This window comes from Cryptotermes secundus, unplaced genomic scaffold (assembly GCF_002891405.2).
Source record: "Cryptotermes secundus unplaced genomic scaffold, Csec_1.0 scaffold2059, whole genome shotgun sequence".
In the NCBI taxonomy this organism is placed as follows: domain Eukaryota; kingdom Metazoa; phylum Arthropoda; class Insecta; order Blattodea; family Kalotermitidae; genus Cryptotermes; species Cryptotermes secundus.
The window spans coordinates 106266-122153 of record NW_019737432.1 but is presented as its reverse complement, the minus strand read 5'-3'; the positions used below and the strand labels follow the sequence as shown (position 1 = coordinate 122153).

Here is a 15888-nt window from a genome sequence, read left to right as displayed (position 1 = left end):
ATATACTGGAGTTTTTTTATTGCTAGTGGGGTGGGACTAAGTCCCTTGTACTGCGGCCACTTCTGGCCTATTGTACCAGCCCCAGATGATAGGTGAGGGTGATTGTGAAGCAATTGGTGGAATGAAGATTGGCAGGGGAAACCGAAGTACTCGGAGAAAACCTGCCCCAGCGCCACTTTGTCCACCACAAATCCCACTTGACCAGACCCGGGATCGAACCTGGGCCGCCGCGGTGGGAAGCCAGCGACTAACTATGGCGCGGCCTGATAATTTACAATGATCCAGAGGGCAGAAAAAATGTGGGAAGGCCCAGGTTTGAGATTGCTAGAAGACGCAAAGAATGATCTACGAGAACTACAAGTGGAGAGGTGGAGGCAAGAGGGAGATAATCAAGAATGGGCATCTGTCCTAAAGGAGGCCAAACCTTTAGGGAACACTAGAATCAAGGGATAAGTACGCAGTACAGAACCCTTCGCAGAACGTGAACTACAGCACAGCACAAGCTGATAGCTTAACATTCCTAAAGCGACGAGTTTGAATCAACAGGAAAGAGGAGACATATGTCGGTGCTGAAGATCATTCAGTTATCAACGGATGTTAATTATATTCCAAATATATTTAAATGTGATTAACAGATTATTTTACGGCTGTGTATAAGCTAATATTCGGGAGCGTTCATGCCGCGATAAGTGAAGTGGACGGACTATATACTTGACAACCGGAGTTTTCCTGGCGAGTCCGACTCGGCTTGGGTTCCCATGAGCCAAACTCGTCCGTGTGTGGATCGCCACGCTCATACGTGTGTGGCGAAATTAATCCGAGCCCGGGTCCTCGCCGAGCCGGACTCGCGAGCCAGACTCTGCCCTGTACTCGTGACTTCATCCCGACATACAGACTACACTGCTGAGCAACATGCGCCCTATATTTCGAATAACTACTCGGAACCATATTATAATTATTATAATGGACAAGTTGCTATTGAATGAAAGATTTAGTTTTTAACATATCTACTATTACACTAAAGCATTTGATATGTGTTTAAATGTTTTATTAACACACATACATGCATGCATCGTTTGAGTGTACGTATGTTTCGCATAATTAACGTCCAGAGGAGGTCACTGGTCGTTATCAGTAAAGTAGGATTCGTTACGTGTCCCACATTCTTCTGTCGTGATGAACGAGAGAAAGTACTGGCAAGATGAAGCAAACTCACGATGTAGTCAGGATGTCCGATTCCAGACAGTTATCCAAACCACGCAACTCCCAAATATAAACCTCACTAAGAACCTTTAAATGTTGTTTTAATCCTAAAATGTTCTAGAAATTTTATGCCTTAGGATCTGGAGCCTCCATCGACACTATTTTATAATAGACGTAGAAAGAACTTGAACTCAAATGGATCACGTCTTATGGCTGTTCTCTATAGTCTGTACTGGATGCCTAACAGGGATATTTTCTTTTGACCCTCATTTTTTTTTGGGGGGGGGATAAAACCGTAGAATTATAACAGAGTAAATGACCTGAAATCTGAGGCATGTACTATCTTCGCTCGCTGGGAAGCCGGGATCGTGGGTTCGAATCCCACTCAGGGCATGGACTTTTGGTGTGTGTGTGTGTGTGTGCGTGCGCCCGTTTTTCTGTGTTTGTATTGTCTTGTGTTTAGGCAGAGGCCTTGTGACGAGCTGATCACTCGTCCAAGAAGTCTTGCCGTCTTTAAAATGATCAAGAAACTGAGAAATCAGTACCATGCTCCAAACGTGGGAGCGAGAGGAGAAAAGATGACAGGAGAACAATTTTCTACAAACAAGCATTCCTTTCAATACCAAGCCGTCTGTACCCGTGGCACCAGCATGCAATGCGGATGTTACAGCCCTGTCATACCTTGAGTTTCTGCGTGTGGCCACACTGACAGCAGCAGTAGGACAAATAGTCCGGCAAGGGGGGCACGAAACTGAGCGAATCCTTGCTCTCCCCGCAGTCGTCCACGAGCTTGCGGTAGTGGACCCGGAACAGAGGTCGGGCCGCACTGGTCGAAGAACTTTTGTTCGAGCCGCCGAGTCGGCCCATGGCGGAGCACTTACCACGTCCATGCAAACACACACGCACTTCATGCAACTGCCACTAGACAGATGTAACGTGACACTGTAGAAACTGGTAATCTCACTCTTAAAATGCAATACAAGCAGATGGAAATTCTGGCGCAAGGTATGTAAGGAAACACCGTTATGACCACTTCAGACACAAAAAACAAATTAGCATGAAAGCCACTAACATCTATTATCCGAAATTATGTAATGAAACTTCGCAATGTTTATGTTAGTCATACTGTTCTAGGCAGTGCTGTAAATATCTCCGATTATTTTAAAAAGCGGGCGTTGTGATTGCTTTGGAAGTACGTTAAACCACTACATTTTGGATGGGCAGTGAAGCACATGTTTATTGACAAAGCATTCTGGTAAATAAAAAAACCTGAATATTAAAATCAAGTGTAGAATCCTTGCAAAACCGTCGCGTTTGTATAGCTACGTAGTGTACTACTGGAACAAGAATACTGGCTGCAATGTACCGCCATGAACTGGCAGTGCTATTCCTAGCACCGCTAAACTGCTGACCGTTGAAGACTGATCATTAAACTCTGTGCCCACGATAATGCAGGTGAACGCACTGTAAACAGAGACACTCGACACGTCAATTTAAAAAGGTCACAAGCTGCAGCACTTCTGATAGTACAACAGTGCGACTATTATGGTGCTCTATCACTGACGGCTTCACTTAAGTATATTACTGAACTGGAAGGTATGCAAGTTGTATTATATAACACTACATGAAATAGAAATCATATGGTTAAAGAAACATTACGTATTCAGCTTTGTAACTGTAGTCAAACACTGTCTTATTTTATTTTAATAATAAAAGAATTATTCGATATTTTGCGAATATAAAAAATTCTGTATGGATTCAAACTTTCTCTACCAAGCACATTGTAATTTCGAACAGACACACTATCTGAAGGAAGTTGTGCAAACACGGATACTCTAGTGGCTGCTGTCCTTTGATATAAGACTCATTAACGGATGACGCTGGTGGGTTGCTCTTCAATGTAATTGTTGACCTGCTTGTACATACGCCACACTCACCACAACCTCACAGGGTTCTAATGGTACACACTGCACAGACTGGCATTATTACTAACGAAAGTTGCAACCAACTCAATACACGGTGCACCCACACATGCAAACGCGACATCACAGAGAAAATGGATTTACTAACTTGTAGGTTTTCGCACTCGCATACACGAAACTGGTGGGGCACATCTAACCTGTATACATAGACCTATAGTTACTGTAAGTTAAGTTACTGGTAGGTCTACTTCACTGGAGTGGTGATGAATCACTGAATTTAATATCGGCTTAGGAAGGTCGAATAAGACACTTGAACGAAAACAGGGAACAGATAAACTAAACCCGAGCTTGCCCGAACTTGTTTGATACACTTGCTAGTGAAGAAGATCAATTACGGATTTCCCTTCACCGTTATATTTTCAGGGTGCCCGTTAACAATTACGGACTAGTCTGTTACATTACACGGCATACTTTTATGCACCACAAATATTCAAGCGACGTAACAACATACATATAAAACTCACTAATTTATATAGCATGTTCTTACTAAATTTCTCGTTGCAGGCAATAACTAATTACACATTACGAAAGACACACACCTTATACTACAGTAGCACCGATTATATTTCACAATAAATAGATCCACGCCGATTTACTTCGGTTCTCGCTAAATGTCCGACTAGGTCGTGCGGCTGGAATGTTTCAACTGACGGTTTGTGGCTTGCATCGTTGGTTACTGGTCCCGCATGTTTGTGACGTGGTCGCTTGCTTGGCAGACCAGTTTCTGATGGGGTCTCTCGCTGCTAGCAGCTGCCGAGAAGCAGTTGAACCATCCGTTGCTGCACATACAGACCTTCCTTCACGTTCCAGAGCGGCTGTCGCTTGATGGATCTTAGGAGAAAGCCTGCTCTCGGAGGAATGTCGCCTATGAATGTAGCCTTTCTTTACATTTTCATATGACAGGGGTAGGAAAACTATGTGCAGCTTGCGGCCGCTGCTGCCAACGACTGCAAGGTTGCCAAAGCTTGAAATTATGATCACTTCGTATTGCGAGACCCTACCGTGCTTGTATACTAGTCATTGTATAATTCTCTCTCACAGAATAAACAAGTGTCACTATATCGTATCTCGTCTGTACGTATGAATACGTTTTTTTTTATTATTCTTGGTGGGGTGAGAGTGAGTCTACTTGGTGCTGCGGCCACTTCTAGCCTATTGTACCAGCCCCATATGATGGATAAAGATGACTGTGAAGCAATTGGTGGAATGAAGATTGACTAGGGAAACCGAAGTATTCGGAGAAAATTTGTTCCAGCGCCACTTTGTCCACCACAAATCACACATGACATGACAAGAGCTCGAACCCGGTACGCCGCGGTGGGAACCCAGCGACTAACCACCTGAGCTATGGTACGGCTTAAGAATACTTAACTCTTAAGTCTGATCCAGGTAGGTATTTTAGAATGATGAATTCTGTGGCTTTCCCACCCTCTTCAGACGAAAGTAAATAAAAAAGACACTATGGAGACTTTAGGGGAGGAAATAAAGTTTCATGCATTCTTACCCTCTTGACTACACAGGAACGCATAGTCAGTTTCACGCTCCGGCCGCTTTACTCTCGAAGCGGAATCTCATAACTCACAGAATAGGGGCTGGGTGCGCCTTATAAAAAAAAAATAAAATAAAAATAAAAAAAGGGCCTGCTACTTCTAGTAACAGAACTTGTTCTAATGCATATCCACTTCAGTAAAAATACGTCACTGCAACTTCCCGCTTCACTATCCGTATTCATCTTTCATAATTGTTTTAATTCTATTCGAAGCGACCTCACTTCTTGGAACGAAAAGATAAAGGATAATACGATCCGACTCGAGCTGGAGAGGTTCCCGGTTCGAATCAAATCAGAGTACAGATTTTCCTCATACAATTTTCGTGGCGTGCTTCACTTTTTACAAGCGAATGCCAGGATACACTACTACACAACCTGGTAGCTGATACAGTGTCACTGAATAAAGAAAATAAGGAAAGAACGTCGCATCGGGTTTTATGTAGTGTCGGTACATAACCTGCGAACTAAACACCAATCACCGTGTTTGATATGATCTGTGAATATCATAAAGGAGACTCTAATATTAGGTCGGCAGTTCGGTGACGAGGCAACTGCATTGTATTCAGGCAGTTTCGGATTTGAATGTGGACTGAGAAACCGTCATTCTAACTGAAGTGTTCATGGTGTTCCCCATGTTCTCAGGGGGAATGCAGAAACTATATCTTAGATAGTCAATGGCTGTTTTCTTGCAAATAGTTTAAAGCACTGATACACAAATCATAACGTTTGTTAAGTGATACAAAACAGAGCAGATACACAGCGTTTGGTGTCCCTTATGCGATACAGCTAAGAACACAAGACGGTCCTCTTGTACATCCCTCGTTACTCACAATGCAGCCGTCAGTCTTATACATACATAATGATTGCTAGTGTTATTGCAGGAATCAAACATCAGTGTAGGTCAATTAAGTAATGAAAATTATGGCAAGACTATGATTTCGTGGATATAAATAAATAAATAAATATATAATGATGTGACTTATTTGAAAATTTTAGTAATTTCGGAAAAACTTACCGGATTTTTGGCTCTTAGCACTGTCAGGATCTTGTGACTACCATGGCGTTCGAATGGAGTGATTGAGGAAACCATGAAATACCTTAGCCAAGATGGCCACCATCAACAGATATTGAAAAGCACCTCTCTTGTGAATGTAAGCTAGGCTTTCATCCATTCGCCTGTTCTGCTAACCAAATCTACCCGGAGCGATGACAATTCTTCAGCGTACACTTCCCACAAGCAGGACAGTAAATCCTTACATAAAGAGGCCCAGGGCTAGGGGGGCGGGCATGAGCGGATTCGTGCTAGCTTTCTTTCGAATTCTTCTTGGGTTGAACTAGGGACGAGTTTCTCATGTATGAGATATGAGGTTTCCACGCCGGTAAAGATTTATTTTGTGTACTTTTGGATCATGAGATCGTGTGGTTACGGACGCGTCGCAGGAATATACCGATTCAGTTTTTCAGAGTGTGGCCTTCACGGTACAGTTACTGAGTAATACGCATTTTCAATGTCTTCCTCTCGTCTCCTAGGAGGCACAATGTAGTAAATTATTCTGCACATCTTTTGTTGACAATCAGGCTTAATTATTTCCGAACTGTAACATGAATGTTCCTGCTCAGATAAACACCCGGAAGGAAATCACAGCGGAAACATTGAATGCTGGAGCAGATTATATTCCTTCCAATTGTTTTATATGTCTCATTTCGTCGCTGTCCTAAGTAGTTTCAATTTAAGCAAGTAATTTTATAATACGGAGCACTGCACTATGGGCTGGATGGCGGGGGTTCGATTTCCTGCGAAAGCAGGGACCTTTATTTTCTGCACAGTGTACAGACCACTTTTGGGATCCATTCAGCCTCTTGTGCAATGGGTACAGGGGGCTCTTTCCCGGGGGGCAAAGCGGCTGGGATGTGCAGCTTAATACTCACTCACCACCATCTAGTGTTGAGGTCAAAAATGGCGGAGCTATACTTCCATTTCATGCTTGGCAGCACCGGGACAACGTTACCTTTTTTTCTACTTTAGTCTTAGGATCAGAATCATTTTCCTGTACGGACATATCTGCATTTAATGAAGGTTACGTCTTAGATATATATAAATATTTCAGTTTTTCTTCGACAAACCGGGGAAAACTGCTTTGAATTTAATATAGGAAATAAGATTTCAGAACATAATCCACAAAAGTAATGTCGAAATTCTCCGCCAAGTCATAATGTCGGGATTTTTTCATAACAATAGATTCAAGCGAAATAGTCACAAGCAACGGCTGTCGTTTTTATATAATAATGAGTTCGGTGACATGTCAATGGACGTCACAACACAACCTAACGATTTTACATTCAGCATGTTAGTAGTGTGCCTATACTCTAATTGTATTTTGTCATTCGTTTTCTTGAAAACAGCTGCTTTCTGTTTTCTCCCTTTACTGAGATCAGGATATGAAGTCCAGATGCTCGTCTATATTTACTACACATGCACTAACAGAGACCTGTGTTTGATTTTCAACAGCCCTCAACCCCCATCCATGCAGAGCTTGTCTTTCGTTTTCGGAGGCTATTCCTGTATTCTGATTTTAGTTGCGGGAGATAGAAGAACGGAGCGAGTCCTATTCTGCACCACGTGTGCTACAGTCAAGGATTCGGAACAAGTCCGACAGACGGTACAGAAATGCATAAACTTCGAAGTGTGCCTACGTACTAAGGAACATGTTTATACAATAGTTACGGGGAAACCGAACTTACTGCACAATAAGAAACTTCATACACCCCTGGTTTGAAATGGTTAGGACTGAAAGAAAAGTTACGTTCAGCTGGATATAGGGAATGGCTCAAAAGTCATTCAGCTCGTAAGTGCAATGTACACTAAAATAAGCTAGAACTTTCTTTATTACTTACTGAATTTACAAAAAGAGAACTACCTGAAATGAGGTACCCATTGTTCAATGTATAGCTCAAAATCCTGTGGCACCGTTGTACAATTTGATTTGGTTCAACCTGGTCCGTCAGACTAGCAATAGTATAAAGGATTATCAACTTTTATCACTTACTATTATCAATAATATAAAATATTATCAGCAACAGAAGAAGCATAAAGGACACGAACCAAATTGGTTCTAGATTTTAAGGAAGTTTTCTAACCATATTTGTAAACAGACTAATTATTAGAATTAAAAACATTATTAAATGCTGAAGGTAATGGCTCAGGAATCCAAAAAGTGCTGAGGTGCAACGTCATGTGACAGTGATTTAGATTGTTACGTCGTCAGTCTAACGTTAACCAGGTTCTATCTTCAAGACGCATTGATAACTTTACTCGCCATGCCAGAGGTCTCGTTGAACACAGGCTTTATTTTCCCGTAAGTTTGTCTATTCAGTGTATGGCATATGTCAAAGTTGTTTCAGAGAAATGTACGGCTTGTTCCTTCCGGTTTTAATAGAGGAATGTCAGGCTTATGCTTACCGATATTAAACTTTTATTTATAGGCCTACTGAGAGCAATCAACGCCTGCAGCCTATCGAATGGAACCTATGACATTCTTTCAACTGCTTCATTTCTGAATGAAGTGCACTCGCCACGGTGAACAACTGTGAAGATGTTTTATTCTATTGGCTCAAATTAATCCGAGTTGTTGGACTGACGAGAAAAGAAAGCCTTTAGACTCGGGTGCCTATGTACGTGTTTGAAAGATCTGATGAATATTTGATATACAGGGCATGTTGGGAATTGGTGTACTCCCGGCCACATAAATGGCTGTCATTATGCTGAGAGATCTTGTATTCATCTTTTGTTCTAAGGTTTATGGCCATAATTTTGATCGAAACCAGGACATTTTGAAGTTAAGACTAAAGCGGCTCATACACGTACGAGTCCGGCTCGGCGAGAAGCCGGGTTCGGATTAATTTCTCCACATACGGATGAGTTTGGCTCATTGGAAACCGAGCCCATTCGGTCTCGAGAGCCAGACTCGAACGTGTATGGGCCCCCTAAAACCTAGGACTCCAACTACGTATACTGCTTCACATCGGTATTCGCCGTTAGGTTGCCTGCGAATTTTAAGCAAAATAACATGCGAAAGAAAGTGTTCTTAACCTGCTTAAGTCAGCCATTATGCGAATGGAAGCGTATATAACCTATTTGACAAAAAAAGGGTTATGCGCGTGTAAGCTTTCTTAACATATTTAAGTAAGATACTATATGAATGCAGATTTCTGAATCTATTTAAAACAGCCGGCGTGGCGTAGTCTGTATAGCGACTGGCTAAGGGCTGGACGACTGAGAGGTCGGAGTTCAAGTCCCAGTAGGGTCAAGGATTTTCTCCTCTCCAAATCGTCGAGACCGACTCTGGGGTCCACCCAACCTCCTATTCAGTAGGTACCGGGGGCTCCTTCCCCGGGAGTAAAGCAGCCGGCGAGTGGAGCTGACCACTCACTTCCAGCCAGTACCGAGGTCAAGAATATGTGGATCTACACATTCACTCCTCCATACGCCTTCATGGCATAGTGCTTAATTCGTTGAGCACAGGGACAACTTTACCTTTTATTTAAAAGAGCTACAATGCAAATGAAAGCATTCGTAACTTATCAGATCTGTTAGAATAGACAGAAAGAACTCTCAATTTATCTAACTTTCCCAAGAAGAATCATAAAAATCTCAACTAGGGTAACGGGTTCTCTAATCGAGATTTGAACTGGACCCTCCTGAATATAAATAAAAGCCTTAACGTTTGAGATAGCCTGTTATGTTAAGTTTCCATTGTCTTCTACGACAGAAATCCCATGTATGAATCAATTCATACGAAAAGATTCGCGTTTTAATATTTCTGGTGCCCTGTTATAAGCTTCAGACAGCTTCTGCTTCCTACGATTCGGAAATTCCAGAGATTCTTGTCGTCCTTCACGCCTCAGCAACTACTAAGTTGGACTGTACACAGCACACAGAATACTTCCCGTGTGATCAGTCAGATAAAGTCGCGTAGCAACCACATGAAAGGTACGACCATTCTACAGCAAAGCTATTGCTCTAATCCGGTAAGAGAGAAATCCCTTTAGTAGATAGGTTCACGTGCTCACGGTTTGGAGTTAACTTAGTTTGGACCCAGAGATCAATCTATGCTTTACAAAGTTACCTTCTTCCTTTCCTCGTGTTACATTGTTGTTGTTTGCTATAGGAAACCTGTTTGGAGAAAGAACGGTCTCCAGAGACCCTTCAGAGTTGACACACAAAGGCAGATGGCAGTGCATATCGGAAGAGGTCAAAGGAGATATCAGGCTAAATCGTTGGGGCATCAAGATCTGAGTTAGTAATGTCAATAGAAACGAAAAGGTCGTACTAAACCCGTGATCTTTCCTGAACTTACTAGTTACCTCTTTCAGTGCTGACTATAGTCAAGCTGCTGGTATACCTATTCGACTCCAGTTTCAAGTCCTCTTTTGGCAATGATTACTTACCAGTCTCACCTCCCACTCATCTGGTAGGTGAGGAAANACGTTTCGGAGCCATTCTCCGCAGCCATTCAACTGCTCTGAAGATGGAGGCGCTACGTTCCTCCGAAACGTCGGCCAAAACGAAGAATACACGGCGCCTAAACCCAGAAGACGACTTTCTTCAAGTTCTGCCTTGTTTTTCACCTTTATCTTCAGGTTCTCATCTGTACTTGCAGACGACAATGCAGGCAATAAGTACCCACAGATTTTTATTCAGAGATCAATATTATTAATTTCTTTCTATGAATGAATTATAAACGAAAGCTAGAGATTAAAGCGGATTTACTCATACAAATATGGGGAGTCTGTAAGTGTTCGGCTAATGTCCACAAGAATTTTATACACTTGAAGGGTAAAGTGTATTAGAGTTACCTATAAGCTCATGTTACAAGTACAGAAATGCTATTGTCACGTGTAGGGTAGTACGCATGATGAAAATAACGGACTCTGGCTCGGATGATTAGATTTATTAACATTTGGTTACAAGTTCTTTTAATCACATTTAAATACAGTGCTATCGCTGATCTCTGCAATTTACAGTTCACCGTTACACACACACTAGGATCCTCAGTCTTCACTAGTCGTATCCTGGTAACTGAATTAAACAGCGTCAGTGTGACTAAATCAACCAATCACACACATTGGTACCCTGCATTCTAAACTGGAATAGTGCTGCAATAGCTCTTAAGTACACAATCCGTTATTCATTCCTTAGGGTGAACATGTGAACATTGTAATCTCATTTATACGTAGTTACCAGAAGCAGGGTGTCCAACATTCGCTGATTTGAGATTTAAAATAGTTGTAATCCAAAAATGCAAACCTCCACCTTTTCACCTAAATAAAACCTAAATAAAATAGGAACCAGAACACATTCCTGTAGTTAGGAGGATTATTTTGAATCACATGATTACTATAAAGATGGGAAAACCCATGAGGTTTTCTAACTACAGTTTGTATCGTTATTCATTGCTAGCAGTAAACAAGTTTCGTCAACAAAAGAGGCCGTGTTTTCTATGTGGTCAGTGACGAGCCTATGTAAGAAGCAGTGAAGACTGTTCGAGAGGATTCGTCAGGAAGACTTCGTTCAAGGCAGTTCAGTAGTTTATGTTAACCTTGAAAGCGTTAAAATTGCTTTGTGTGTCATAGATACAGAAATCGTGAAGTGTAATAAAGAACTGTAGTTACGTAAGAAATTATCAAGTAAATCGAGTTATCAAATCCGGGACCCACTATTTACTGTCGCCTTACTAGGATAGACGTGACAATATGCTTATATATTACAATTTTAATTTCCATTATTTAAACACTTAACAAAACAGTTACAAGTACAAGTTATGCAGCTTCATGCTCCTTACTACATAATTTTCTTGACGTTTACTCTCTTTCGAAGTTCGCCGCCGTGTAGTTTGATAGATACGTATTATAGTTTCGAAGGAATATGCTGCCTCAGTCTTCAGGGCATAACAATAAGCTAGCGTGGAAGAAACTGATAGGGTTATTAAGAAGACAGAAACAGATCTGTGGCTGTGAGCGAACCAGTGGCGAATGCAGGTACTAACCTCATAGCCCATATGCAATTATCTTCATTACTCTGCTGCTACATCTACGATTAGCCAAATATGAGACAAAAGCTAACTATTTTAACGACTATAAAATTTTAGAGATCTTACATGAAATGTTTCAACGAGACATGAATTTCACAGCGATCGCCTAAATGACAGTCAAGTTTCCTCTTGCTCAGATGACACGAACGCGTCGAAAGACACGTGACAGTATATGTCCTTTGTGAGAGCTCCTTTTCTGGCTGTCTTGTCGTAAGACAAGCGAGAACTAAGGGCGCGGAATAATGCTGAAAGACCATCATCGGCTGTACATGGTTGAGTAGTTCATGGAAGCAGGGGAAGATATAGGGTACTGTTCTTATCTGGGGGTCTGCATCCCTTTCCTAACAGTTAGTGCAACTTTTGGTACATAATATAGAGTAGTACCATCAAAGTAGGGCCGGGATAGCCCAGTTGATATGGCGACTAGCTGCTGGCTCAACGGCCGAGGAGTCGGAGATCGAGTCCTGGTAGGGACAACATTTTTCTCCTCTCCACGTCATACAAACCGGTTCTGAGGCCCACACAACCTCAAATAAAATGGGTAGCGGGGGGGTTTTCCAAAGTGGCGTGAATCTGACCACTCATCTGCAGCTAGTCCCGACGTCCAGAATACGTGGATCTATACTTTCACTCCCATCATACGTCTTCATGGCGTGGTGCTAAACGATAAGTCAAAGAATTTGATATTCCAACTGTAAGGAAAATATTTTATTTCGAGATTTTGCATACATCGTGTTCTCTATTTCCATGTATTGCAGATACTCGTGCAACCACAATTGTTGTAAACCTCGTCACATAAGAGTGTGTAATTATGGATTATTTTTCCTACATTTTGTTAAATACATAACATAGTTTGTCATGTAGACCCATTGCTAGGAAAAGTTGACAAACACCTTTCCATAGAGATTCATTCTTGGAAACTAACTCGTTACGGAACACATTTCCATGGATGCGAGTGATTAACAAATATTTGCTTGGACACCGAGCGCTATATAAGAGGCCGTTCAGATCAGAATCAAGTCAGTCGTAGTCGAGTCAGAATGGAGCGAGTTCTAGGCAGCCACTGATTGTGAGTTATTGTAATATATTGTGACTATGCGTGATTGTGCAAGAAGGTGGTAATACATCCAATCATCCAATCCGAACCCCGTTACTATTAGTCACGCAGCCATAAACACGTGAAATTATAGAAAATGTTTCAAATAAACACTACCATGGATACTAAGACTATAGTATATGAGAGTGTGGACTTGATTCATGTGACTCTGTATAGTGAGAAGTGACGGGCTCTCGTGAACAGGGCAATGAACTCTCCGAATCTGTAAAGAACGAGTAATTACTTGATAACTGAACAAATTTTACCTTCTGAAGGAAACTCTGCTCCATGGGGTTAGTTGAGATATTGAATTCATAGCAATTCCACAAAATACAACGGACATGTCTCACTGCACGATATATCGTTCTCATTAGATGCCAGTGAACGTATGAGAATACGTGTACTTGTTACCATAGGCAGAAAGCCTTGGGGGTATATTCGCCCCAGGAATCCTTTCACGAGTTGGATACACGCTATGAAAATATAAGAATATGTTATTATTTTTAAAATAACAAGAATAAAAACGTCTTTTACTGCTTTAATTGACAATGACGTATGTTACGTTTATAATGAATTATCAGATTTATTATGATGATATTTATGGCTTCCCCTGGCTGAATTCCATAAAAACTCAAACAGAGATCTTCCCGTGGAACAACTATGCTGGAATGAGGTTGACCTTGGAATGTTCATGCAGATAATAACTGTGATGGTCCGAGCCAGTATTAACGGCCGTTAAATCTGGTAGCCAGGCGGCCAGGTACGTCCTGGTTGACATTCTGGTGTAATGACGGAGGGAACTGTATTATTACTACAGAATAAAACTACAGTGCAGTCGCATTTGATGCGAGGATGCGTTTCAGTAGACGTCGCATAATTCAAGACACACATACGTGATTCTTGCCGAGTCTTTTTTTTTTGGGGGGGGGATTTGCATTATTTCGAACTTTGCTCATAAACTGAGACATCATTAATATTTCTTATATAGCAAAATTTCAATCAAATACGCATAAAATGCGACGTGCAAATTCGTTCGTGTTTCAAGTTCCATCTAAAGATGAGACTACCGCAGATTTCACCGATTTAATGACGCTTTTCCAGCTGCTTACTTTATGTAGCACGGAGTGATAGGAAGATTTTTAAGTAATTAATTGAAAGGTATGTAGAAAAAAGTGGTTGTGGTTTAAAATGATAACATATTTGCCTGTAAGGACTGAGGCACATTATAAAGCGCCTCAAATTAGGATAAATGGCTTTGGGCGGAGATTTGAACTGGGGGCCTAACGAATCAAAAACAGCAGTGTCGAACGCGACGTTCGGGCCACCATTTTGTGAAGGCGAACAAACATCAAGCCGAACACTAACACGTTATGTTTTCTGCTGAGGGAGGTACCCGTTCGACACTCGGTACAGACTAGGTTAGAGAGTGGTAATAGTCTATATTTGTATTAAAAAGGTACCTGGTTTGAACCTCAGTAAGGGATATGTAAAAAACTGACTTCCTTCTTGGTTTCTTTTAGAGCGTTTGGGTAAATTCCGGCTTAGAACTTCCTTCCATGTATGTTCCTATTCATAATACGTTATCGTCTCCCTGCGATGCTATATAACGGAAGAATTATACACAAAATATATTATATATGTATTAAGCTCTAAATTAGAGGCCGCGCCATAGCTCAAGCGGTTAGTCGCTGGCTCCCACCGCGGCGGCCCGGGTTCGATCCCGGGTCTGGTAAAGTAGGATTTGTGGTGGACAAAGTGGCGCTGGGGCAGGTTTTCTTCGAGTACTTCGATTTAACCTGCCAATCTTCGTTCCACTAATTGCTCCACAATCACCCTCACCTATCGTCTGGGGCTGGTACAATAGGCCAGACGTGGTCGCAGTACAAGAGACTTAGTCCCACCCCACTAGCAATAAAAATAAAAAGAGCTCTAAATTATCGCTTAATAGGACCTAAACCAAAAGTAATGACTGAAATGAACCAAGCTATTTGTTACACACTCTGAAGACAGGCTTCTCAACAAGGAGATCAGATTCAGTGAATTAGTCTAACTGGCGTATAGATCTATTATGGCTTCCTCCCGCTGTTCAAAAACGAATGACCTTCCACTCTACACTAATTTCACCTAATTATTCATAATCCTAACATTTATAATAGGAGACTTAAAATTCTTAACTGAAATAAGAGGGATGACACGAACCTGCTTGTTTTACGAATTCCAATAGAGTCTTAACAAACCAATCATAAATATTTTAACGTATTGGAACAGCCATTGTAGTAGTAAAGACTTTAGTTTTTAAACACAATTTTATATTATTAATATTGTACGAATATATTTTAACTTTTAGAACATGTATTGTAATAGTGGCTTCTAACTGTACTGATGTAAAGGTGTCCCTCTGGAGATGGTCTCTGAAGACCGAAACATGTAAGGGCGTAGGTAATTTAAATAAGAAAAATCTTCACCAGTCACACTAGATGGCACTGTTTATTTTCATAATATTATTAGTGTGACGGAACAGAGTGAAACAAATCAAAATTATTATTTTTATTTCCTCGTTGCATTTATGTCCACAGGGTATGTAGTCTGCAGTTTCTACGCCTTTCCCTTGCTGCAGTCATCACATATATTTTAGGTGACTCATATAGCCTTCCATTTTAGAGACAGTGATTTTTAAAATGTGAGAAAATTGTGTTTTCTTACTCTTCTTAATAATGGTGAGCTTCATTGTCCTAGGAAATTATTGGAATCTAAGTAATTCTATATATCAGTATTAGGAGTAGAAAGCAACGGACAGATATCGGGAAATACTCCTTTGTAAATAGGACCATACAGCTCTGGAACCAACTGCCTGCAGATGCTTTAGGTACTCTGTCCTGTAAACCAAGCAATTTTAGGCAAAGGGTTAGGAAAGTGATAAATGAGGCGAAGTGAAGTTGGGGTGGAAATAATTAAAAAGAAAAAAAA

The 15888-nt window shown here is 41.2% G+C and overlaps 1 protein-coding gene across 4 annotated transcripts in view; it reads right to left on the bottom strand.

Annotated features, from left to right (window-relative positions):
* LOC111870466 (SH2 domain-containing protein 5) overlaps nt 1-15888 on the bottom strand; it is a 254183-nt gene that overhangs the window by 170388 nt on the left and 67907 nt on the right. Inside the window, exons 1-2 of one of the 4 annotated variants that reach the window (XM_023862787.2) lie at nt 3521-4021; nt 1885-2667 (exon numbers count right to left, since the gene is read on the bottom strand). The exons of 1 other annotated variant lie outside the window; for it this stretch is intronic. In XM_023862787.2, coding sequence (XP_023718555.1) covers nt 1885-2070 — 186 coding nt within the window. In that variant the 5' untranslated portion in view covers nt 2071-2667; nt 3521-4021. Of the gene's footprint in view, nt 1-1884; nt 4022-15888 lie in introns of those variants that run through there. 2 more of the 4 variants (XM_023862788.2, XM_023862789.2) reach the window with 2 other exon arrangements.